The sequence below is a fragment of the Asterias rubens genome, chromosome 2 (genome assembly GCF_902459465.1).
Source record: "Asterias rubens chromosome 2, eAstRub1.3, whole genome shotgun sequence".
Classification (NCBI taxonomy): domain Eukaryota; kingdom Metazoa; phylum Echinodermata; class Asteroidea; order Forcipulatida; family Asteriidae; genus Asterias; species Asterias rubens.
In genome coordinates this window covers 354851-381796 of record NC_047063.1, presented here as the reverse complement: position 1 = coordinate 381796, position 26946 = coordinate 354851, and the positions used below count along the sequence as shown (strand labels likewise).

Here is a 26946-nt window from a genome sequence, read left to right as displayed (position 1 = left end):
AAAACTTGCTAAGCACAGTACAGTATAACCATATATTTACCAGCCAAAATGGCATTAAGTTTGCATAGTTGCGGCTGGTGCTCCACTCAATTTCAACTTGAAACAAATTTCAAGGTGTTAGTGAATTCCATTAACAGCTGCCAAGCATGGCGTTAGCTTTTAGTGCTTGCACTCCGCAGAGACTTTTACCATTCCCCTATTGTATGTGACCATCTTGGGAATGTGACCTGCAAATGGTGAACAATGAACTCCAAAACCCCCAGTGTAGTATAAAGGCCTATAGTAAGTTCTTTATGCACGCCTATAGAGCAGGCCCTAATCCTTTTGCTTACTGTACATAGCCATATAAAAACAAATGGAGACAACAAGTCACCCTCACTCTTCTCCAGCTCTTGGTACAGACAGGTTGTATCTCTCTATACTTATAGTCGTAGTATTTATTATAAGGTTCATAGCGTATGTTGTCCAAAGGATGACTGAAAACTGAATTGGTGGTCCTTACTCAGACGGCAACCTTTCAGCTGGAGGACGCCATTTTTAGGATATAAAGTAATATCTCTTAATGATTAAATTTAAACAATAGTCGGGCCTAAGTAATAACTGTAAGAACTAAAATATGTGAATGAAGACGAAGATGACCAGCGCCACAAATTGAGGCCCAATTCCAACTAGACTCAGAAATAGGGTTATTGTAATTAATTGTAATCCAATACCAAATAAATGTAAACAACAAGTGTAATTTATGTTGATTGTATTTCCTCATTTGGATAATAAAAATGTAGTAACATTTTCTGGGGGAAGTATGTGCAAAGACTTTCGACGAGGTTATTAATCGAATGATTGATTTGTGCCTTGTTCTGTATATCTCATTTATAGGGTGGGACAACATGGGCGGGACAAAGGTTCTAAGGGTGGCTGATGCCCCGTCAAGGCATTGCATCCAGATCGATTGTATGTTTTGATTGCTTTATTCATCAATTTATTGATGTTAGAGTATTTATAGTGGAAAAGTGGATTGTTTGATTAACCTTTTTGTTGCTTGTGTCGTTATCTTATCTATTTATGTATTTAAAAAAAAAATTTTTTTTTAATCCATCCATTTCAAAATTGAGTTATTTGTTGCTTTATTTCTTTTTACATGTACTTTTTACTTATATTTACTAACTATTTGTTTGTTTATTTATTTATTTGCTTGTCTAATTTCTGGTGTTTGTTTTTGGTTTTGTTATTTTAAGTTGTGCTTCGTGTAACCAGATTATTTATATTTATTTCAAAATATTATTATTTTTCCAAAGAGAGTGTGTTTGCCTCCCTATGTGACTGGATTAACAGGCTTTCTAGCTGCAGTGTTTAATTACACTTTTGTTCATCCTGGACATTACAGGGTTGTTTTGTAATTTCCTGTGCCCTTACTGTTTGTCTTGCTTTGTATTTACTTTTGTATTTATATTATTTATTTGACATGTCTGCATGTTTTTGGAATTGTTTAATGGCCAAAATAAAGAATAAGAATAAGGGACCCTCTTAATAAAAGCAAGAGCTTATGTTAGGCTAATGTTTACGGAGCCGCTTGGCACAGCATTTCTTTTTCTTAAACACCGCTTACGCAAAGCAAAGTAGGGCCTCGTTTCATAAAGCATGATTGTAAGCACAAAAACTTGCTAAGCACAGTGTAGCATAACTTATAGGATTACCAGCCAAAATAACATTAAGTTTGCATTGTTTCGGCTCGTGCCACACTCAATTTCCAAAATTTAAGCTAAATCCTTGCTTGTCTAAGCATAAACCATCGATCGATGCGATCACGAGTTAATTTGCATTTGGCGTTCCATACTCGTTCAGCTGTGCAAGATGGCGGTCTCCATGTTGCAAAGAACGGCAACAATTTCTCAACTTGTTATCGGAGCTATTAAAAGGGTAGGACCATTATGCCATGCTATTTTGTTTATGTTATCTGTGTATGGAGTATGATGTATCGAGTATGGAGTACAAGGGAAACTTAAGACTAAGTTAATGCTAGCCATGGTTGAACTATTTGTGCGCTAGCGGCTATGCGTTAATGCATGTAATGTGAAAAGCAGTCTCTGTCTGTTGGTCTGTGTGTGAGACCTTACTCTATGGTGAGACCATGGAGGAAGGAAAATAGTGAGACTGTGTGAGTTTGTGACTCACTGACTGTGCACCGCACAGCCAGGGCCAAGGTATTTTGTTACCGATACAACACCCGCAATAATAATACAGATGATTTGATACTTTACTTGGTGATGATGCTCCATGCTATCATTTTAAAGAATTACAATCTTTTTATTGCTCCATGGTAAAAGATAGTTACTTGAATTACTGTAATTAAATCAATCATACCTGACTGAGCGTGACGTAATAATACATCATTCACTATGTATGTTTGAATATTCTTGGTGAATAAACAGACTTCAGCTTCCAACAATCAATATCACTATCACTGTATCAGGTGAAACAAAGGGATAATATTAACTATTGTAAACCACCCCAACTCAATTAGAGATTATCATTACATGGTGTTTACCGCAAAGCTTACTTGGCTATCTCGTGTTTCAACCATGCATGGCAAGGTTTCAAATCCTAATTGACTATTGTATTTTTTGTTTGCATTGCATAGAAGCTTTACACCCAGGACAAATGACAGCGTAACTAAGAAGACTGCTGTCCTACCTATAGGGCTCGTTAAGTAAGCTCCTACCTCCCTCCTAGCCCTGTGGTAGGACGCCAGTCTCCAAAAAAAACCCTGAGAATTCAATAGAAAACTTAGCTCCACCATACAAATATTATTTCAGACAGTTTTTGCTTGTAAATACTTTTACCTGGCTGAGGATGCTTAAAATTGTTTGACTTGCATGTCCTTAACTACCACAAATGGCAAATATATTTATATCATCTAATTTGGTTGCTGTATGAATATTGTGGGTGGCTTTGTCAGTTTCCTCTGCCTCTTATATTCCCTGCATCATTCCTACTTGCCAATGATTGCAATTCTTTAAAGGCTCTAGACACTATTGGTAATTGTCAAACACCAGTCTTCTCACTTGCTGTATCTGTATTGCATAAAATAACAAACTTGTGAAAACTTGAGCTCAATCGGTCGTCGAAATTGCGAGATAATAATGAAAGAAAAAACACCCTTGTCACACAAAGTTGAGTGCGTTAAGACGGTTGATTTTGAGACCTCAAATTCTGAGGTCTCTAAATCAAATTTTAGAAATTTGTCTCGAAAACTATGTCACTTCAGAGGGAGCCATTTCTCACAATGGTTTATACCACCAACGTTTCCCCATAACTTGTCACCAAGTAAGGTTTTATGCTTATTATTATTATTATTATTTTGGGTAATTACCAATAGTGTCCACTGCCTTTAAAATGATAGCCACATGGAGTTTGATTGTTTTTTTGTCTTTGAGAGATAACTTTCCGTATCACGCCACCACTTTTACACAAATTTTTACAAAAAAGGGATATCTCATTGAGGTAAATTAGATACTGTATTATTTCATATTGAATGAAAAAGTGGTGGCACCGGAAACATGTTCCCAAGGTTTCATAGTCAAACATTCACAAACTTGTCATCAGAATTTATCCCCTACATGTTAAGCTGATTATTATTTGCAATTGTTTTGTTTCCTTTGCAGCCCCTGTGCGTTGCTGGTGTGGAGTGTTCTTTGTCAACACAGAAACGAAATCTAGCCAGTGGGGTAAGCAAGCAAGGATCCCCTCCCCACAGAGGCAACAGTATACAATTGTTGCATGCTGTGACGGGGTCCATGGCGTTTTGTACACTCGAGGGGGAAAATTGAACCAGAGGCGAAGCCGAGGGTGCCATTTACCCTCGAGGGTGTACAAAACCCATGGACCCCAGTCACAGCGTGCAACAATTGTTTTGTTATACCTTTGTATAATTGTTATTCCTCTTCTCGAAGTTCTGTTGTCATCTTCAAACATTATTACGACGGACTATTCATTGTTTAGTAAGCAGACGAACAAGAAACAATTCCCTCGAACCCGCGGTTGTTTCGTACACAGCGCTGGAAATCGTCCAACGCAGGGAACGATCAAGGTGATGTACACCGGTGTACATCACTTTTCATGTTACCCGGCCGGTCGAGCCATGTAACATGCGTTTTTGTTGCGCGTCACATGATTGGTTCTCGACCAATCAAACTTCACAGTTTGTTACCGAGGTATTACAATGACATTTGCCTTTATGCTGCCCTTATTATTGTACAGGTGCCCTTAAATAGCAATAATTAACAAATACTGTAAAATGTTGCGCACCTTGTTTTTACATAGTAATAATAATAATAATAATATAATAATAATAATAATGAAAGCATACATAGCGCCCCATAAAGAACGGAGCGGTTTACGATATACAAAAAACAAACAATGCAAAGACAAAGATACAAACAAAAAACAGTACAAGCAAAAAAAAAAAAAAAAAAAAAAGCTAGTGTGCCTGTATTTTTTTATTTAAACGTCCCCCATGGAGGTGCTCTGTACTCAGAAACACCAGAAAACAAACAAAAAACCCACTTGATCTTTCAAGTATGAAGTATCCGACCTTGTGAGATCGGTCCTGGTCCTGTTGCAGAATCACAGAGTAGTTTAATTGTATTTGTCTGGTTCCCTGTACCCATGATCACCCACTGCATTAATAAATGTTCCTGATTATAAGAGACCAGACTTAGTGTGTGGTACCACAAATCATTCTCCTTGGGGGAACCCATCCTGGATGTTTGATTGTTTGTCAGTACTTCCCTTCAAGGGGTTAGTGACTAGAGAGATTTATCTTGTGCTTTGCCCATGAGAATAATATTTAATCAAGGAGAAACCTACTTATTAAGGGGATCAATACAGAGTTGATTTGTTTTGTCTTTTTGTCTTTTTAAATCAAGCTGATTGAAGCCTGTGGTTTGCGGGAAGTTATTCTAACGTTATTCTAACACATATTTACTTTGTTGTTGTTTTTAGCCGATACCAGCTCGTTATGGAGGTTGGCATACAGTGACAATAATACCTGGAGATGGCATTGGTCCAGAGCTCATGCCTCATGTTAAAGAAGTCTTCAGGTAAATACAGACTAAAATGTTCAACTTCAAAACAATTGCTTTGTATTTTTTTATGTTTGGCTTTAAAAAGGTACTAGACACCTCGGCAATAACATGATGTAAGAAGATAGACCAGGGGTCCATTTCTCAAAGATAGTCCTAACTTGGGACTAGTTCTAGGACTCGTAAGGAGTTATTAAAAACTTAGGGGTAGTCCTAAGTAACTTCTGAGATAAGACTAGTCTTAACTCTTTGTGAAATCCACCCCTATCAGGATAATTTGGTCCCCCCTTCCAGAGCAGAGCTTTATATTTTGACCACTTTATGCCCCTTTTAAAAACTTGCACTCCTGCTTAGGTTCCATCTGCTTTCTTGAAGCCCCAATCTTAAAGCACTCAATTTCAAAACTAAGTGGAGTGGAACCTAAGTCATTGTTACTGTACTTTTTCACCTGTTTGAATGAATCTAATCTATCCACAGACAAGCTGGGGCACCAGTTGACTTTGAAGAGTTGATGCTTAGTGGGGATAGAGTAGCAGTGGAAGGAGAGGGAGTGGAAGACGCCCTCGTGGCCATTAAGAGGAATGGAACAGCACTCAAGGGTAACATCCACACCCATGTCAATCGCCTGGCTGTCTGTAAATCAAACAATGTCAGACTGAGGTAAGTCTAAAGCTGTGTCCGAAACGGCGACTTTGGCTACAGAGCTCTCTATTCTTCAACACTGGCAGATGCACTGATGTAGCTGTAGCTGAAGTCGCCATTTTGGACATGGCCTTAAGCTTGGCCATCCATCATTAGGGTGGCAGGGGTAGCTAGTGTGTGGGTCATAAAATGATCTGTTGCAAGCATGTGGCATAAACACATTGTAGTAGCGTCCTTTGCAATTGAGCTTCTCAGCTGCGAGTAAGGATGATTTGCCTCCTAACTCATATAATAACTTAGTTATTATATGAGTTTAACAGGCCTGCAATTGATAGGGATTTTTTTCTGATTTCAAAGGAGATTTTTCATTGACATCCCTTGGCTTTCACATTGAATGAGATGAGCTAACCACCACAGAGACTCTGCTCTTGTTATGATCAAACTAGATAGATTCAAAAAGTCTATAAACCTCTGAAATATATCATCCTATCTCTTCAGGAAGTTTCATCTCCAGACCAAAAGGGTATTCCAAGTTGCAGAGGTTTTCATTTTCACACAATCTTAGCCATGAGTTTTAATCATTATTTTAGGAAATGTATTGTTTATATTAGGGTAGGGTTTGTGTTTAGAGGGTTTAATTTACCCTTGGTGAACGATACATATTCTGCACTTGTATAAAGTGTACAGTTGGTCTATGTAAATGTTGATCATTGTAAATGATCCCCATTTTGTGTACAGGGTGGAGTTGGACCTGTTTGCTAATGTAGTACAGTGTAAGAGTATGCCTGGACTAAACACACGGCATAGTAACATCGATATCGCTATCATTAGAGAGAATACAGAAGGAGAATACTCTAGCTTGGAACATGAGGTAAGTCAGCAGGACTTATTTAGTTATTGTCAAAGACCAACATTCACACTTTGTGTAATGTAATACAGTATAGGAGTATGCCTGGACTAAACACACAGCATAGTAACATCGATATAGCTATCATTAGTCAAGTGGAGGAGAGTCGTAAGAAGAAAGCAGGCAAGCCCAGAATAGACTGGACAACGGCCTTACAACCGATATGCTGAGTCTATCATAAGCCTATTCGGAGTTCCAGCTGCGCATGTCTGTTACTGCTGACAATGCAATTTGTTGCTCTCCCGTGACCTTGGCCTGGGAGAGCAACAAATTGCGTTGTCAGCTCACCCGTGACCTTGTCACCAGAGAGCACGAATTGCGTTGTCAGCAGTAACAGTCATGCGCAGCTGGAACTCCGAATAGGCTTATTGGAAACACAATACAAAATTGAAGAAAAAAACCATGACTGTTTTCAGCTGACACTAGTACCACAGACTGTCACAAAGTACCATACCTTGGAGGCTAGCATTTGGTGAACGGGTTTCTTTGCATCACCTTATGATATGTAAATGAAAGATAACATTTAGTCTTGAACAAATTCGTTTTACAGAGTGTTGATGGCGTCGTTGAAAGCCTGAAGATCATCACAGCAGATCGCTCCAAGCGAATTGCAAAGTATGCCTTTGACTTTGCAACGCGGCACAACCGAAGCAAAGTCACTGCAATACACAAGGCAAATATTATGTAAGACATTCTGTATTGGTCAGACAGTAGAAGGGTTATGCGTGTACTTTGTAGATGCATTAACATTGCAGGGTGTCATAGCTTATCATTAGAGGATCATACAGTAGGAGGGGTGACTGTGTACTTTGTATGCGGGCTATTACAGCTTTTATTTAAAATCACAGAGGATGATATTCGACAGTCATACAGTATATGGGTTGACTGTGTTCTTTGTGTGTGGGCTGTTACAGCTTATAATTCAAAACCACAGAGGATGATATTAGAGGGTCATACAGTAGGAGGGTTGACTGTGTTCTTTGTGTGTGGGATGTTACAGCTTATCATTCAAAAACACAGATGATGATAATACAGGGTCATACAGTAGGAGGGTTGACTGTGTTCTTTGTGTGTGGGCTGTTACAGCTTATCATTCAAAAACACATGATGATAATACAGGGTCATACAGTAGGAGGGTTGACTGTGTTCTTTGTTTGTGGGCTGTTACAGCTTATCATTCAAAACCACAGTGGATGATATTAGAGGGTCATACAGTAGGAGGGTTGACTGTGTTCTTTGTTTGTGGGCTGTCACAGCTTATCATTCAAAACCACAGAGGATGATATTAGAGGGTCATACAGTAGGAGGGTTGACTTGTACTTTTGTGGATCAGCTCATAATATCATATAACAGGCTGGCATAGTTCATGTATCATTTCAAACCAGGTTGGATGACATGGAATGGTCAGACAGTAGGAGGGTTGACTGTACTTGGTAGATGCATTCATAGTGATATCATATTGCAGGCCTATATAGTTTATCTAGGATGATATTAATTGGTCAGACAGTAGGAGGTTTGACGGTGTCGTTTGTAGGTGCATTCACCACATGATATCATATTGTAGGCCTATATAGTTAATCCAGGATAATATTGAATGGTCAGACAGTAGGAGGGTTAACCTTGGTTTTTTATGATTTTCTTGATTTCAGGAAGCTTGGAGATGGTTTGTTCTTAGAAAGCTGCCGAGAGGTGTCTAAGCTTTACCCAAAGATAGAGTTTGGAGATATGATTGTGGACAACTGCTGCATGCAGGTAAAACTAGTCAAAGAGTATGGGGTGCTGCTTGCATCAAAACATGCTTGATTACATCATTGAATTTTGTGTGTAACCAAGGCCGTACATTTGGGCTATTTTAAACAATGATAATGCCAAGTATACATGTATCTGAAATAAGGAAGCTTAAAGTGACCATCCGTGTCAGGGAACTTCTCCAAAACCTTTCCAAGATAAATTGTGGGAAATTATCCACGAACTGCAAGCTTTGCCCTTTCAGTCTTGTGTATAGAGACTCTACACTACGCAGTATAAGCTTGGGCGATATCTCGATATAATCGACAATCGCAATACCATTTCTTAAAAGATTACCGTATCGTCTCGATTTTTTGTTAATCGAATTATCGGCAAGTCATGGTTTTGATGATGTATGGCGATGTCTTCCCTAATTGAGCCGTCTTGCAAACACAAAGAGCTGTTTCAAAAAATATGTCCCAGAACAAACCGCAAGATTCCCCAATTGCAGTCTCCCACAGACACTACAGAAATAATACAATGTATCATTTACCTCCCCTTTGTGTGTGCCGCGAAATGCACACAAGATTGGGATCATGTTACACAAACCACAACCCATCAGTACTACTGTTTTATGAATGAGAGGCCACTCCATGTGCAGTATGGCTGCTTATTGGTTAGCTAGAATGAAATGGGTGGGATCTAGCTAAATATGCACACATGTAAGAACAGTCATGCGCAGTAGACACTTTAAAAGACACTTAATGTGTGTGTAACTCAGAGAGCTATATAGCTCTATAAGGCCAATGTGTTCCCACCATGGGTAGACAGGAGTGCGTTTTGGTGACCCCAACCAAAAACTGTTTCGGTTGTTGGTCGTTGGTTCTGCTGTTCAGACTGAATGATAACCGAGTTGTGGGCTCGGTTACCGCTTTGGTTATGACGTCAGAAACAGTTTTTAGTTGGGGTCGCCAAAACGCACTTCAGTACACTCCACAGATCCATACCTCGATGAGTCAAATATTTAGAAATAATAAAATATAATTATCGACATAATCGAATATCGCGATACTTTTTTGACGATACATCGTGGGATAATAAAAGCAATATCGCCCAAGCTTAAAGCAGTTCGTGGTTTGACCTTTGACCACTAAGCAGTATATGGTTTGACCTTTGACCAACTGATAAGATCCTGCAGTCCCTAGAGGTGTTCACACATTGGTGACATGTCTGATTTATTGCTCAAAGGACGTTCTTTAGTCTAAGTACTTTTGTGAAGTCAATAAAAGTGTCTTACTTTCCAGTAGATAGCAAATCTCATTATCCTGAGAATTTTATCATGATGTGATTGCACTCTATCTAAAGATGTTGGCTTCATTTAAATCGCTTGTTTAGAACTTGAAATACAACTTGTCAAACTTTACGGGCGGTTGTGGGTTGTAAGAGGCAGGGAGGCTGTAGGTGGTATGCATGCTAAAGGGTTAAAGTATGCACGATGAAAAGGGATACTTTGTAAAGCATCTTGATTTAGTTACTGGATCATGTGCTGTAGGTAAGAACCATGTACTTTTATTAGTTCCTAATACTCTGTATTTATCAACCTAACAGCTGGTGTCCAACCCAACTCAGTTTGATGTGATGGTAATGCCCAATCTATACGGAAACATCATCAGTAACATAGGAACAGGTCTTGTCGGGGGACCAGGGATGGTACCTGGGCAGAATATTGGCGAGGACTTTGCCGTGTTTGAAACAGTAAGTCATGCTCTCTCGCTCCACTCAATATTGTTGGCGAACGTGAGAAAACATTGGCAATGTTGCACAAGTGGAATGCACCCTAGTTCTCCCTTTAACATCAGTACAAGGATGCAAACTCTACAACAAAATATGGAGTGCCATGGCCAAGCAATTTAGTGCATCGGGAAAAAAGCTCAGGTGTTCGAATCACAGTCATGACACTTTGTCCTCAAGCAAAACATATAAAAAACACTTACATGTAAGACTGTGTTTATACATTAAAAATTAACTCGGACTTGGTTGCAGAGCGCAGGTTGATACATCTTGGATGCAGTCAGTGAAGTGGATGTTTCATTGTGCAGCATACAACCTGCTAACACTCTGGGTGTTATGCTTAATAATAATAATAATAATAGTGGATAGAATAGCCCTCGTATCCGTTCCTCAGTGGCGCTCAAGGCACTTCAATATTCAGTATTTAGCTGTAAGGTATGTGGGACCATGTATGAATAATGAGACCTACTCCTTTGACATAGCACCATGTAATGATTTACAAGGTGCTGTGGTCTAATATGCAGCCAATGAAACAAAGAGCACTGGAGCAAAAAGTGCACTGGGTTCTGCGTTACACAACACACGGGACCAATGGCTTTACGCCCCATCCAAAGACCGCATAGCACCATGTAATGATTTACAAGGTGCTGTGGTCTAATATGCAGCCAATGAAACACAGAGCACTGGAGCAAAAAGTGCACTGGGTTCTGCGTTACACAACACACGGGACCAATGGCTTTACGTCCCATCCAAAGACCGCATAGCACCATGTAATGATTTACAAGGTGCTGTGGTCTAATATGCAGCCAATGAAACACAGAGCACTGGAGCAAAAAGTGCACTGGGTTCTGCGTTACACAACACACGGGACCAATGGCTTTACGTCCCATCCAAAGACCGCTTCCATTATCATCAAACATTATTATCATTAGACAAAAATAATGTAATCCCAGACTTTCTACTGTTTGTGCTTTGTGCTTAAACTGTAAGGAACGGTGTTTGGTATTTCTGTTTTAATCTTATCAAGGCTACCCGAAACACTGGCAAGACAATAGCTGGAAAGAACGTAGCCAACCCTAGCGCCATGCTGCTTGCTGGATGCTTACTGCTCAGACATCTGGGTCTGAATCAACATGCTGATCTTATTCATTCTGCCGTCATCAAAACAGTCATACAAAACAAAGTAAGTTCTGTTTTGATTCTCAAACCTACCTTTAAACTTTGCAAATTGACTTCTATTAGTTGGTGTGCTGAACCATACATTAATACATTACTGAGCTGATGGTCTAAGTTAAAACGTTTTACCTTTATGAGTTTGCCAAGCTAACCACAGTACAAACAAACAGGAAACAGACCTGATGGAATTTCAGATTAAGGGCTCATTTCCTTCAATTTATTTTGATTGCCTTGTCTTTGAAGTTAACAGTCTGATGTAAGTCAGTGTATTACTATTGCCATTGGATTTGATGTTTTTTTAGGGAACGAGAGAGAAACACTTTAGTATTGGGTGCAATAATATAAATTTATACAACCATTTGCATGCGTTGGGTTTAGGAACATTTTTGATAGTTACAGTTGAAGGCACTGGGCACTATTGGTAATTGTCACAGACCTGTAATCTCACTTGCTGTATCCCATTGGTATTGGAAGTTGCAAGAGAATAATGAAAGAAAAAAGCACCCATGTTGCATTGCTTCAGTTGCTTTCAGATGCATAATAAAAGACTTCAGCATAAGTCTTATTATTTGAGTGAGAAATTTATACTTCTTTCACACCAACTATTTCCCTTCAGAGGGAGCCGTTTCTCACAATGTTTTATACTATCAACAGCTCTCCATTGCTCATTACCAAGTAAGTTTTTATGATAACAGTTATGTAATTTCCAATGGTGTCCAGTGCCTAACATACAGTACCAAACAACCGGTGGGTTCTTTTTCTCAATAGATGTTGAATAAGGACTTAAGAATATTGTACTTTTTTGTTTCTCCTTAGGTTCATACAGCGGATCTTGGAGGTACAGCAACCACCTCTGATGTGGTTGAAGGAGTCATCAGGGAACTTCAGTCTGCTACATATTGAGAAATATTTATGCTATTGAAGTTCATTTTAAAGGTTTTAAAGAGCGCGTGACATTTTAGTGCAATAATGCTCTAGGATACTGTATAGCTTTAGTTGTTAAATAATGTTCACAGTGTGTTAACCCTTTGGGAACCATAGCGGTCACAGTTGGCTTGTTTCTAAATGACCATACTGGTCGCAGTAAGTGGATTGCATCGTTATGCCCATGAGCTTTTGCCCATTAGCTTTCGATGTAATGCCCATAGCAGTCACGAACAGAGGTAAGATTTGACTTACTACAACTCAAACGATAATATAAAATCGGACCAACTTGACATTCTGAAATGTTTCCCAACTAGAATGTGCACAACAAATATCTGTTTCTTGATCAGCTCTGAAATTGTTCTTGGTCACAGAGCCAAAAAACAAGATTAGCAATGTATAGGCGTTTGGTAATTAGTCCACAAACATACATGGTATCTAAAGGGTTTAAGTTGTTAGTGTTAAATTGTGTTAAAGTTCATAAATTATTTCCAGAAATAGTGCGAAAAGATTTAAGTAAAGTAAAAAATGGACTTCCATTGCCATCAAAATTTTTTTTTGATGTTAACCAGTAGAGACAACAAAGATAATTACATTTTATTGCACTAAATTTTGCTTTAAAGGGAAGGTACACATTTGGTATTAAAAAAATTACTCAAAACAAATATTAACTTAAAAACTGACTTGGTAACGAACATTGGTGAGCTGTTGATAGTATAAAACATTGTGGGAAGCGACTCCCTGTGAAGTAACGTGGTTTTTAAAAAAGGGATAGTTTCTCACTAAAATATTAAAAGACTTCTAGCTAGAAGTCTTTTATTCCTATCTGAAAGCACACAAACTCGTCCAACAAGGGTGTTTTTTCTTTCATCATTTTCTCCCAACTGCGATGACCAATTGAGCTCAAATTTTCACAGGTTTGTTATTTTATGCATATGCTGAGATACACAAAAATAGATTTGTTGAATGCGAGATTTGTTGTACACACTAAATGGGTTCGTATGAACCACAAATATGAATGTTTGTAATTAATTGATTTTCAATTAATTATGTTATAGTAAAACATAATAAAGGAAACTTCTATAAAGTTGATCTTGCTTTCTCTTCAATCTAGATAAGCATGAGTGACATGTCTTATGCCAAGTAAGGCCACACAGGCGATGGTATTGGGGTGGGGTGTGTTGAAAACAACTTACATCATATGCAATAGTTAAAGCCTGTTGCATATACAAAAACCAGACAGTCCACTAATCAGAGGGTTAGATCTTCTGTTTTTGACACAGCGTTTAAATCACTCATGATTTAGTTTTATTTATAGAAATCTAAAGTTAGTAAGTTAAAGTTCACACAATTTTGTTACCCTGCCGATTGCAACACACAAGTTATGTATCAGGACTTGACTTTGAATGTGTACACTGTAACCTCTTGTGATAAAATCTCAAAGTTCGGTATCTGAAATTGAGTTTAATTCTTTGGCATACTTAGACTTTGTTGTACCCAGGTCATTTGGGCAGTTAGAGTATCTGAAAACACTTGTGTATGGATCGAGTCTGATTGAAAAGAGTCTATCTTGGTGCAGTGTATTTATGCCCTTAATGGGAGTAGACGCTGATCTACATATTTTGATGTGATCATCCTGCAAGATTTGGAGCTCGACTAGGAATATTGGATCCGGCAAAACTTCACCCAATGTAAGTGATGTCTTGCATTTTTCTTTAGTTGTAGACTATGCTTGAACACTTTGGCCAGTTGCATGAATTTGTATGGCCACAATAGTAGGCAGAAAACATAAGTATTTTATTGTCTGGGTTTTTCTATAGTTTTACAGGTATGGTTAGGCTTTAGGGTATTGCACATACGGTGGCAGCATATAAATACAGTTTTATTACCTTTTGTTTTGGTTCTAATTGTTCCTTTCAAACACTTCATTTAATGGTAAATGTCGGCTGGATTCGCTTAGCTTAAACGTACATGTGGGTGTAGTATCGGAACCTTTTCTCATCATTTATGGCAACTTCTTCTAGTAGATCTCCAGCTGGGGGAGGGGAGATGGACAAAGGAAAATCCTCCCCTCCCCCCCCCCCCACGTGGAAAGTAAATGCAACATTTTGTATTACTGCAACATGGCTTGCAGCTATAAAAGCATTAAGACATCATTGAAAACAAAAAAGGAAATTTTTCTCTGGTCGATATTCCAATGTAAATACCATTCCTCAATGTCACGTTTATCTCATCAACACATGGGTTTCAGCTACTTCGTCAGTCTTTGGGTGACAGTCAGAAGCCATTCAACCTTTAAACTTGTTTAACTTTCTCATGATTGTTTCTGCTTTGGTTCTGCATAATTTTTCTATATCTTTGTATTTTGGTGTTGTTGCCCTGGTTTACTATTGTCTTCATTATTATTATTTATTTTAAACTACAATGCATGTGTGTAGCTGGGTATATCAACTTCATAATAAAGAGCTCTTTTAGGTCTAGGACATACTTGTACTTCTAGAAAATGTTTTCTCGTAGTAAGGTATTTAAAGCCACATAAAATAATTAAGCCTGCCAATCTGTAAATGAACTCGTCTACATCAACATACAAATGATGTTTAGCAGATATAGTCTTAATGATGGTAGAGTTAACATTTTAAGTTATACAAAGAAGGCAGGAGCATTTTTCAAAAATTATTTGATGTAAGGTTTTGACTATTTCTCACAATGGCAGTAAACCTTTTGCAAAAGTTATTTGATGTAAGATTTTTACTATTTTGCTAAAAACAGCCAGTGATTAATGTGTTTGTGCATGTGAATCAATATTGAATTGTGGACTCTAGGTAGCTAGGTCGCGTTATCTCTAAACAGGTTGATACTTTGATGTAGATACGGCCTTCTCTAACAGGCAACCCGGACTTTGATTATTACACTTGTTATCTTGTTAAGGGACAAGACTAGAAGAGATACAATTGTATACAATACATTTAGAGTTAATTTGGTTGTTTTCCTCCGTACAAAGGTGGAGTTTGGCAAATAATTAGCAAAAAACCATTCAGAACTACAAATGCAGTAGGTCTACATTTGACCTCTCTATATCCCTAAATAGTGCTTGATGTACCATCAGTGATATGTATGTATGTCAGAGGTAAAATGTGAACAAGATTACCTGCATCAAAATTGCATTGAGAATCATTTAAAAAAACACAACAATAACAACACCACAACATTAACAACAACACCACAACAACCATCACTACAACAACAAACAACAAGACCACAAACAACCACCACCACAAATAACAAGACAACAAATAACCACCACCACAAATAACACCAACAAAAACAGCCACAATAAACAAATACAACAATTATAAAACCAAAAAAGAAGAGGATCAACAGAGATAGCACAACACAAAACTCATCAACAACAACAACAACAGTAATAAAGAATCAACAACGACAAAACACATTAATCAGGAAAAATATGAAAACAGTCTTTGTTTGGTAGTTCGGTTTGTAGTGTAGAGTTGTAGCGGCTGCATTACCTTAAAGCATTTTAAGTTGCTCAGTGAATATTGTCTTTATTTACATGTAGATCCTTAAAAGGGAGTGATACCAGTAACGAGTTATGAGAATGATGTCAAATTCTTAAGTTTGAAAGCTTTCAATCCAATTTATTTCTTGTTCTTTTTCTACAGCTACCATGGATCCAATGTGGGAGTGGTTTTGTGGGGAGAATTCCTCCTTTCTAACAGGATCACCTGATTCCTTTGATAAGGGTATTAATAATACCTGTTTTATTAATGGCTTGACAGTGCTTCCACATGCAGCCTTTGCAACCCTTGCTTCAATCATCCTCTTTGCTGTAGGGGTATGCTCCGGCTACCGAGGTTACAACACCAGGTATGTCATCCGTTTCCCTGGTCATCTCTTTCGATGGATCATCACGATGCTCTTCATGATCGTTCTCATTGCGGCTATAGGAGAGGGTATCCTTTCAGACACTACATACCGGGACCTGGATCTCGGCACCCAGCCGTACCTCTATATGGGTTCCATCGCCGCCTTACTAGGTACTATGCTATCACTTGTCTTCTATCATCACATGGAGGTGTGGGATTTATCTGGGATGGACTTCCTGTTGTTGACCTACTGGGTGATGGGTTGTCTCGCTGAGTCTCTGCGAGTGATCAACCTCTATGAGCTAGGACTAGCTGAGTTCACTGTGGTGCGGTTTTCAATATCTTGCATCTCTATTCTAATCTACCTACTACTGATTGTCATTGATCTCAACGTCATCAGAGTCAAGGTAGGTTTACTAAGTTACTTTCCAACATTCTTATATATATTCATAGAGATTTTGCATCAGGATGAAGATTAATAATCTTTGGTTTAGCCCTTACACTGATGTGTGTTAGCACTGTATGCTCAGTACTTTCCCCTTACACCGATGTGTGGTAGCACTGTATGCTCAGTACTTTCCCCTTACACTGATGTGTGTAAGCACTGTATACATGTACTCAGTACTTTCCCCTTACACCGATGTGTGTTAGCACTGTATGCTCAGTACTTTCCCGAGTGCTGTGAAAAAATATCACAGGTGGGATTTGAACCCATGACCTTTGCAATTCTAGAGCACATGTCTAACAACTAGATGTCTTACTGGCTATAATCAGGCGCATGTTCTAGGTGTTTTGAGGGCAGTGTAAAGAAAAACAGGTTCAAGTCCTGGTTGTGACACTTACCTGTAATTGCTTTTCTCCACCCAAGGGTAAATTGGTTAGTTGTGAGGGAAGAGATGGTTCTTGTGATTGATTTAGCTTAGCGCATATGTGTTTTTATACTCCCCATGGAGCTGAGATGGTTTAAGGAATGATTTAAGACCCAGAGACCAGGGGAAAAATGTTGGAAGCGATTTGAGATAAAAATTGATTATTTTGATGTTTCTCTATTCAGGTGTTGCATTTATGTCAGAGTAGCACGGAGTCCTTCCCTAATGACTTATTGAATCCAGAGATGGAGTATATGTATTACTACGTCAACTTCTTATCACAGCAGTCATATTACTGGATCAGTTGGCTCATGACTCTAGGCTATAAACGCCCCCTGGAAATGGAAGATCTTGGTGCCTTACCAGCGCGCCATGAGACTAAATACAACCACACCAAGTTCAAACGAGTGTTAAAACAAGAACTGGTAAGTATTTGTTAAATAGGCATCTTAGCGACCACCCCAACCCCACTCGGAACCCTTGCCTCCCATAAAAAACACTCCATAACACATTAACGAATTGTCATACATCCTAAAGATTTTGCCCCTCCCCCTCCCAAAGAGGACAAAAATGATGAGGTCTTTGTCACTGCATGCTCCCATGAAATGAAAATGTGTGGTTACGTCAACCAACTGGGGTGTCTTCACTTGCTTCAATTTGGGCAAAGTTGTCCTTATATACCATCATATGGATGTCAACCAGAAATCAATTTAAGGAATTTCATGATAACAATATTTTGTTATTAATTAATCTTAACTTGTTTTAGCTCTTACAAGTCAAAATACGTGACTGTTCCTACAGCTAGAGATTATGGATGGCCACACAATTGTCTTCACATTTACTTGCTAGAAAATGAGATTGTGACTACTAATTGTTTTAATTTATCCAACCACCCAAACCATCCAAAATTCAACTGCATGTTTTGCTTAATACTGCACTAGAAAACTAGTTATGCATATAAATCAGACCAGGCTTACCAACAGAACCAGAGTCCAATCATTAGTTGGGATGTTGAGTTACTGGAAAGTGTTGGATTCGATTATGAAAGTGGAAGGATCCTAGTAAATCACATAAAGGTGGTATTACGGAATTGTTTGGGTAATTATGATGTCTTCAAATGTTGTTCATTGAAACATTGCCATGTGGTGCCAGACATCCATGTAGTACCCATTGGCATAACTAACACAAATACACTTTTAGGAGCCACCACTAAACTGCAATCTAAGGAGGTTTATTTGGTTATATAATTTAATTCATCGCATACACTTCAAATGGAAATGTTTACTTCTCATTTTAAGGACAAATGTGCTCGTCATCCTGGCACCAGACCTTCTCTGTGGACAGTTTACTTGAAGGTGTATGGATTGAAGTTAGTCTCAGCTGGGTGTCTCAAAGTTGCTGCTGATTTCTGCGAGCTAGTCGGCCCTCTAGTCATTGGTGGTTTAACAGCTTACGTCTCGACCCTGTCTTATCCTGTAGATATTGAACCGGTTAGTGGCAGGGGTACCTATCTACCAGGGGGCAATTTCACTCGCAAAAAGTTGTTAAGCTTTAAACAACTGTGCTTACCAGAACAGGGTTACCATTTAAAATACCATGTTATACATACTGTAGTTAGTTTCCTACTTATGTTTGCTTACTACAAAACTGCTAAGCAAATATTATCTTTTAAAGCAGCTCTGTGAAATTTGCTACAGACGCCCAACTCTGTCATTTTGTTTGATTTTGCTTAGCAGGGAATGGCTCAGCATACTCTTGTGCTTAGGCCTAAGCATCATAAGCATACCTAAGCTGACAAACAGTAACAGGAAACCTGTCAATAATTGTATGGATTGATGAGCTATTTTGGCTGGTGACCACATTTTCCTTTTTTATCTGATTTGTTTCACTCTTGTTCTTGTAACTATTATTATGTTTTTTTGTACATTTTAATCAACATGAATTCTTTAACTTTGCTTACAGGTTCCACCGCATCACGTGACTTTTTCTGAGTTTTTTGGGAACGGTTTCGTCTTGGTGGGAACTCTATTTTTTGCGTTCTGCATTAAGACAGTTCTTATTCAGGGCCACTTTCACCTTGCGATTCTCCAGAGCATGAATGTTCGAGCAGCTCTTCAGGTAAATCCATTCAGCCATTAGCAAGTTAGCAACTGCCTCTAGTCTGAGGAATTCCAATTGAAGTGTTTACTTTTGACTAATAGTCATGATATGAAACATTATGAGGGGAAAGCTTTTGTGCTTTTGAGGAGAAAGCTTTTGTGTCATTATTAAAACTAAATGGCGTACACAAAAATGGCGTGACAAGATGCATTTGTTGCCATTGATATAGTGATGCCAACCCATCGCATTAGACAGGTCATGCATCAGTGAAACATTTTGTAAAGGGAACTTTGTATGTACCGTATCAATAGGGATTGGAACCAGTGTGGTTTGTGTGTAATTAAAGTGCCCCCTCTAGTTTTTGGAGACAGTGAGCACTAGGGTTTGCCATTTAATTTGTAGTAAAAACAACAATTTCATGTAGGAAGCCAGGGTGTTGGTTGCCCAGAACAGCCACTTCATTTACAGCGACGGCTAGATCGCGCAGGTCTGACTGTCTTGCAGAGACGTTGATCTAGCTGTAGCTGTAGCCGAAGTCGACATTTCAGACACAGATTTGCACTTTCCTGAAACATTGTTATACCCATAGAGCTATGTGGTTATACCAGACTGCTGACTTTTGCCACCTTAGCGTACATTGTATTTGTGTTTGTTTAACAGGCTGTGGTGTTTGAAAAATCACTGCGCATGTCTACTTTCGCTACGACAGGTGGAATGATGACAATTGGCCAGATCACCAATCACATGTCTACAGATTCTATGAATGTTCTAGGCATGTTTCAAACAATCAACTACATGTGGTCCATCCCCATACAGGTTAGTTCTTTGGAATCAGATCCAGAATCATTCTGAAAAAAATTATTTTTAAATGAGCCTTCAAAGTTTCCATTGTATGTGACGTTCACACACGGCATCAAACATAAAGAACATTTTGTTCGATTTTTATAAGTAATCTTCAGATAAACAACTAACTGTTGTTTCAATCTCAAGTTCCTTTGTAATCAAATATTATGACTCTTTTGGAAGTCAGGGCTTCGATGACTATTACCTGTTTAAAGGCACTGGACACAGTTGGTAATTACTCAAAAGCATGAAACCTTACTTGGTAACGAGCAACAAACAGCTGTTGGTAGTATAAGGCATTGTGAGAAACCACTTTCCCTGAAGTAACATAGTTTTTGAGAAAGAAGTTACTTCTCACTATTTTTGAATCTGAAAAGACTTCAGGCTTGAAGCCTTTCTCAGACGTCTGAAAGCACTCACATTGTGGAAGAAGGATGTTTTTCTTTCATTATTCTCTTACAACTTTTATAACCAATTGATTTCAAATGTTCACAGGTTTGTTATTTTATGCATATGTTTGGATACACAACGTGAAAATTCTCTGGTCTTAGACAATTACCAAACATGTCTAGTGCTTTTAGAGCCCCAAACTGAAAGCACTGTTTTCCAACTGACTGCTAGTAACCTGTTTTTCTCTACAGCTTGTCTTTACTCTGATCTTGCTGTATGTCCAGATGGGTATCTCAGCATTGATTGGAGCTAGTCTGTTTCTACTGGTGTTTCTGATATAGTTTAAGATCGCTTAAAGCACTGTTTTCCAACTAACTGCTAGTAACCTGTTTTTCTATACAGCTTGTTTTTACTCTGATCTTGCTGTATGTCCAAATGGGTATCTCAGCATTGATTGGAGCTAGTCTGTTTCTACTGGTGTTTCTGATACAGTTTAAGATCGCTTAAAGCACTGTTTTCCAACTAACTGCTAGTAACCTGTTTTTCTCTACAGCTTGTCTTTACTCTGATGTTGCTGTATGTCCAGATGGGTATCTCAGCATTGATTGGAGCTAGTCTGTTTCTACTGGTGTTTCTGATACAGTTTAAGATCGCTTAAAGCACTGTTTTCCAACTAACTGCTAGTAACCTGTTTTTCTCTACAGCTTGTCTTTACTCTGATCTTGCTGTATGTCCAGATGGGTATCTCAGCATTGATTGGAGCTAGTCTGTTTCTACTGGTGTTTCTGATACAGTTTAAGATCGCTTAAAGCACTGTTTTCAAACTAACTGCTAGTAACCTGTTTTTCTCTACAGCTTGTCTTTACTCTGATCTTGCTGTATGTCCAGATGGGTATCTCAGCATTGATTGGAGCTAGTCTGTTTCTACTGGTGTTTCTGATACAGTTTAAGATCGCTTAAAGCACTGTTTTTCAACTAACTGCTAGTAACCTGTTTTTCTATACAGCTTGTCTTTACTCTGATCTTGCTGTATGTCCAGATGGGTATCTCAGCATTGATTGGAGCTAGTCTGTTTCTACTGGTGTTTCTGATACAGTTTAAGATCGCTTAAAGCACTGTTTTCCAACTAACTGCTAGTAACCTGTTTTTCTCTACAGCTTGTCTTTACTCTGATCTTGCTGTATGTCCAGATGGGTATCTCAGCATTGATTGGAGCTAGTCTGTTTCTACTGGTGTTTCTGATACAGTTTAAGATCGCTTAAAGCACTGTTTTCCAACTAACTGCTAGTAACCTGTTTTTCTATACAGCTTGTCTTTACTCTGATCTTGCTGTATGTCCAGATGGGTATCTCAGCATTGATTGGAGCTAGTCTGTTTCTACTGGTGTTTCTGATACAGTTTAAGATCGCTTAAAGCACTGTTTTCCAACTAACTGCTAGTAACCTGTTTTTCTATACAGCTTGTCTTTACTCTGATCTTGCTGTATGTCCAGATGGGTATCTCAGCATTGATTGGAGCTAGTGTGTTTCTACTGGTGTTTCTGATACAGTTTAAGATCGCTTAAAGCACTGTTTTCCAACTAACTGTTAGTAACCTGTTTTTCTATACAGCTTGTCTTTACTCTGATCTTGCTGTATGTCCAGATGGGTATCTCAGCATTGATTGGAGCTAGTCTGTTTCTACTGGTGTTTCTGATACAGTTTAAGATCGCTTAAAGCACTGTTTTCCAACTAACTGCTAGTAACCTGTTTTTCTCTACAGCTTGTCTTTACTCTGATCTTGCTGTATGTCCAGATGGGTATCTCAGCATTGATTGGAGCTAGTCTGTTTCTACTGGTGTTTCTGAAACAGTTTAAGATCACTTAAAGCACTGTTTTCCAACTAACTGCTAGTAACCTGTTTTTCTCTACAGCTTGTCTTTTCTCTGATCTTGCTGTATGTCCAGATGGGTATCTCAGCATTGATTGGAGCTAGTCTGTTTCTACTGGTGTTTCTGATACAGTTTAAGATCGCTTAAAGCACTGTTTTCCAACTAACTGCTAGTAACCTGTTTTTCTCTACAGCTTGTCTTTACTCTGATCTTGCTGTATGTCCAGATGGGTATCTCAGCATTGATTGGAGCTAGTCTGTTTCTACTGGTGTTTCTGATACAGTTTAAGATCGCTTAAAGCACTGTTTTCCAACTAACTGCTAGTAACCTGTTTTTCTCTACAGCTTGTCTTTACTCTGATCTTGCTGTATGTCCAGATGGGTATCTCAGCATTGATTGGAGCTAGTCTGTTTCTACTTGTGTTTCTGATACAGTTTAAGATCGCTTAAAGCACTGTTTTCCAACTAACTGCTAGTAACCTGTTTTTCTCTACAGCTTGTCTTTACTCTGATCTTGCTGTATGTCCAGATGGGTATCTCAGCATTGATTGGAGCTAGTCTGTTTCTACTGGTGTTTCTGAAACAGTTTAAGATCACTTAAAGCACTGTTTTCCAACTAACTGCTTGTAACCTGTTTTTCTCTACAGCTTGTCTTTACTCTGATCTTGCTGTATGTCCAGATGGGTATCTCAGCATTGATTGGAGCTAGTCTGTTTCTACTGGTGTTTCTGATACAGTTTAAGATCGCTTAAAGCACTGTTTTCCAACTAACTGCTAGTAACCTGTTTTTCTCTACAGCTTGTCTTTACTCTGATCTTGCTGTATGTCCAGATGGGTATCTCAGCATTGATTGGAGCTAGTCTGTTTCTACTGGTGTTTCTGATACAGTTTAAGATCGCTTAAAGCACTGTTTTCCAACTAACTGCTAGTAACCTGTTTTTCTCTACAGCTTGTCTTTACTCTGATCTTGCTGTATGTCCAGATGGGTATCTCAGCATTGATTGGAGCTAGTCTGTTTCTACTGGTGTTTCCGATACAGTTTAAGATCGCAACAATGATCAGTAAAGGTCAGAAGGAAATGTTGGTGAGTAATAAGGATTCATTTAATATGATATTAAATATTATAATGTTGCCCTGCAGGCGGTAGATCCTTCAACGAATCAAGTCTTCTCTATTCCATATGCAAGCAGACAGCTTAATTTAATATCATGTTAAGTATTATAATGTTGCCCCCAGGCGGTAGATCCTTCAACGAATCAAGGCTTCTCTATTCCATATGCAAGCAGACAGCTTAATTTAATATCATATTAAGTATTATAATGTTGCCCCCAGGCGGTAGATCCTTCAACGAATCAAGTCTTTTCTGTTCCATATGCAAGCAGACACAAGTTTTCTCTGTTCCATATGCATGCAGACAGTTTAATTTAATATCACAGAGTTCTAAACTGTTATCTTCAGCCATCTAAAATCCACAGGAAAGTTATACCGTTATAATTTTATGAAGCTTTTATAAGCAGACAATACTACTTGACAAATTCTTTTATAAAAAAAATTGAGTCGGCCACCAGCCAGAACATTGCAAACTTTGTGTAATTTGAGCTTGTGACCTGTGTCTGCTCAGCCATACTATTCTGTGCTTAGCTTCTTTTTGTGCTTGCAAGCTGTATGAAAATTTTCCCTGCTGTTTGCAAGTCGCCAGACACACGAGGCCTTTGTAGGCCACTTCAAGGTGTGGGGCTGAAACAGGGTTCCCTCTTTACAATCGATACGTATGTAGGCTTAAGTATCATCCATCAGAAGGCTGGCTGGTAGGGCAGAAAGCACCTTGATCTAGCTATGATAAGTCCTTTTGGACACTCTATTTTGCAGTCTAACTCTGATGAGCGGATGAAACAAGTGAACGAGCTCCTACAGGGAATCAAACTATTGAAACTTTATGGTTGGGAAGATATTTACTGTAAAGGAGTGGAACTCATCAGAGGCAAGCAGCTTCGATCACTCCTGACTGTTAGCGGTGGGCTGGTCTTCACAAGTGAGTCTTTCATTCACAACTTGTAATTTATTTAACCTAAAACGAGGCTATTTATTTGTAAAACTCAATAGTTTATTTAAACTTCATTTTTTGTTGTGATGCCCAGAGCATTCTGATTTGTGAAACACAACATATACAGTTTTGATTTCAGAGACATGTGTGCGACACCAAAATGTATAGTTCATGGCCAAATGGCACTGCACTGCGACCTTAAAATAATGTCCAGTCTGGTACCTAGACTAACACAGAGTTAAATGCAATCCAAGCTTGTTTATCCTAGTTGTAGCCCGACCTCAATGTAGCTCCAGCCCTGCTAGCAAATGTATTTAGGACTGGGCTTAATTTGCATACAGAATCGGACCTACGCTTTGGTCCATGCTTGATATAGCATGGGGCTAAGGGCTGGGCTACCTTGGGGTTTCCAGCTTTGTTTAATGGCCACATTGTCTTGAGTTTTGACTTTCCATTAAATCAAGTATTTGTTTTTGCCAAAATACACATCAGAAATGAGACCATTTTATGCCTAGATTGAGTTTATTAATAAAATGTGACTTCCTTTGTTTTCTAGTATTCTTTACGGCCGGCACACCAGTTCTCGTCACATTATTGGTAAGTTTTATAATCTAAAGCTGCAAAAATAAATGATGTTCACTAAGGGACCCCTATTGGTTCCCCCCCCCTTGCTTATTTAAAAGTAAACTACTTAAAAATAGTAAAATAAAATGCATTTTCCGAAGCTAAATATCAACATTTTGCAAGTACAATGTCTAAATGTTGAAGAACAGCAATTGGATCAATTTTTGTGAATTCATATATACAAGTGAGATTGAAGATCTCACGCAGGAAGAAGCGATCAAAAACTTTCTAGTTGTTAACGTGGAGGGTGACCGCTCTATACCCTGACACCTCTATGTTCTGACAACGCTATGTTCCAAAACACTCCTGAAGATTTGCACCCTACCAAGGTTAGGGTTAGGGTTAAAGAAAATAGTGAAAGAAAAGAAAACCTTGTTGCACAATTTTGTTTGCTTTCAGATGCCTAAAAAAGGCTTAAAGTATTTTAATATTTGCGCGAGAACTTACCTCTGTATAAAAAAACTATGTTACTTGAGAGGGAGCCGTTTATCACAATGTTTTATACTACCAACAGTTGTCCATTCCTTTTGCTCATTACCAAGTAAGTAACACTCATTTTGAGTAATTAACAATAGTATCTAGAGTCTTGTATAACATGGCTTCACACATGACATAAGAAGTGACTAATGCTGTCCATGCCCTCCCTATTTTACATGCAGGCCTTTGGTATCTACACACCTATCAGTGGAGAGACACTTACTCCGGCCGTCACCTTCCCTTCCTTATCTCTCTTCAATCAACTCGCTATGCCCCTCTTCCTTCTACCCTTCTCACTATTCCTCCTCGTTAACGCAGTCGTCAGCTCAAGGAGGCTTGGTGATTTCTTCATGGCTCCAGAGGTTGAGGGTATCGGTAAGGAAGAGGACACTGATGATGCTGAGGAATGTGAAGAGGTACTTTGAATAATCATTATCTTTATAGATAGTTGCCAATGTGAGGGTGCTCTCAATAGCATTTATAACACTTACGTGATTTGTCCTGGTATAATTAATATGTTGATGCTTAGTTTTCCATACTGAAAAAATAATTTTCACAACCCATATTGAATATAACAATTCAAGCAAAGATTATTTTTAGGTTGACATGTCCTGAAGCGATGGCATATAACTGGAAGGCCTTGTCAATCAATCTGATTATAGATTGGTGAATCGAAGAAACCACCAATGGATGCACAACGATACGGCAACTACCACCGGACCAGCAGCGCTGACGAGGCTGAAGAAGAGGATGAAAAGACAGGTCTGTTAATCGGCTCCAAGAAGGCTCACAAAACGGACTATGGTGCCAGTGCTGTAAGGAAATTGATGGGCCTAGAAAAAGCTGAGCCACTTGATCCTAATATCGCTATCAAGGTAATGGTGTAGACAGGAAGGGCGGAGATGACTGGCATGTGTATATTAAATTAAATAACTCGCAGACATTCATACTGTTACGGTAAACAAAACGTGTTGAGGAATGCTGTATCACAAAATTGTATTCACAAAGCGATCAGTTGTTGAATGTCCTGTCTTTATTATAGACTGCTGTTTTGCCTTATGGAATGCTGCCTACAAAATCTCCAAAACACTTCAAAATATCTTTAAGGCTCGGTCCCACTGCAGCGATAAGGAAAATGATAACGATCACATCGCATTCTATTGGTTGAATTGCTCCATGCAGAACACGAACACACTCATTCAACCAATAGAATGCCTTCGCTTTGTGTCGTGGTGGTTATTGGTTTTGTTATCGCTGCAGTGTGACTCGGCCTTCAGTCTTTTTTTCTGCAATTTCTAAGTCATTACAGGAAAGTTAAATTATAAATTATACATGAGAATGGACAAACACTTTTCATAATGACACTTTATTGCTTGGGACATTCTGCTGAGGCAATACATTGTACTTTGTCTGACAACGTTCAGCATTCAGATCTTCTTTTGGGCTCGCATTGTCATTAAAAGTGCACGTAATTCCCTGGTTGTCATTATTTGCATTGATTTAGATCTCCAGAGGAAACTTCCTATGGGACCCACAAGGAGCCCAGCCATGTCTGACGGATATCAATGTGGAAATACCAAAAGGTAAGGAAGTCATC

The 26946-nt window shown here is 38.7% G+C and overlaps 2 protein-coding genes across 6 annotated transcripts in view; both read left to right on the top strand.

Moving 5' to 3' along the window:
- Nucleotides 1-376: 376 nt before the first annotated feature.
- LOC117307177 (isocitrate dehydrogenase [NAD] subunit gamma, mitochondrial-like) lies at nt 377-12930 on the top strand. 5 transcript variants are annotated; one of them, XM_033791845.1, is made up of 11 exons: nt 377-549; nt 877-951; nt 3663-3725; nt 5002-5099; nt 5559-5741; nt 6462-6594; nt 7181-7314; nt 8280-8382; nt 9967-10113; nt 11177-11332; nt 12142-12930. In XM_033791845.1, exons 2-11 carry the CDS (start codon nt 919-921, stop codon nt 12226-12228), a joined length of 1137 nt encoding a protein of 378 aa, XP_033647736.1. In that variant the 5' UTR covers nt 377-549; nt 877-918; the 3' UTR covers nt 12229-12930. The 5 variants fall into 5 exon arrangements, with proteins under 5 accessions (XP_033647736.1, XP_033647737.1, XP_033647738.1 ...); XM_033791846.1 differs by lacking the exon at nt 877-951 and adding an exon at nt 2639-2707 and having other exon boundaries at nt 378-549; XM_033791844.1 differs by lacking the exon at nt 877-951 and adding an exon at nt 1843-1917 and having other exon boundaries at nt 543-549.
- Nucleotides 12931-13126: 196 nt separating this feature from the next.
- LOC117307178 (ATP-binding cassette sub-family C member 9-like) overlaps nt 13127-26946 on the top strand; it is a 54516-nt gene continuing 40696 nt past the window's right edge. Inside the window, exons 1-12 of the mRNA XM_033791849.1 lie at nt 13127-13940; nt 15930-16540; nt 17188-17427; nt 18301-18492; nt 18965-19120; nt 19763-19918; nt 23154-23288; nt 24074-24236; nt 24805-24845; nt 25532-25765; nt 26012-26224; nt 26854-26932. Coding sequence (XP_033647740.1) covers nt 15935-16540; nt 17188-17427; nt 18301-18492; nt 18965-19120; nt 19763-19918; nt 23154-23288; nt 24074-24236; nt 24805-24845; nt 25532-25765; nt 26012-26224; nt 26854-26932 — 2215 coding nt within the window. The 5' untranslated portion in view covers nt 13127-13940; nt 15930-15934. The remainder of the gene's footprint in view (nt 13941-15929; nt 16541-17187; nt 17428-18300; nt 18493-18964; nt 19121-19762; nt 19919-23153; nt 23289-24073; nt 24237-24804; nt 24846-25531; nt 25766-26011; nt 26225-26853; nt 26933-26946) is intronic.

Coding starts and splice junctions, on each gene's coding strand:
- LOC117307177 (XM_033791844.1), top strand. CDS start 1,852: ATGGCGGTCTCCATGTTGCAAAGAACGGCAACAATTTCTCAACTTGTT. Junction 1,918..3,662: donor TTATCGGAGCTATTAAAAGG/GTAGGACCATTA, acceptor TTTCCTTTGCAG/CCCCTGTGCGTTGCTGGTGT. Junction 8,383..9,966: donor TGGACAACTGCTGCATGCAG/GTAAAACTAGTC, acceptor TCAACCTAACAG/CTGGTGTCCAACCCAACTCA.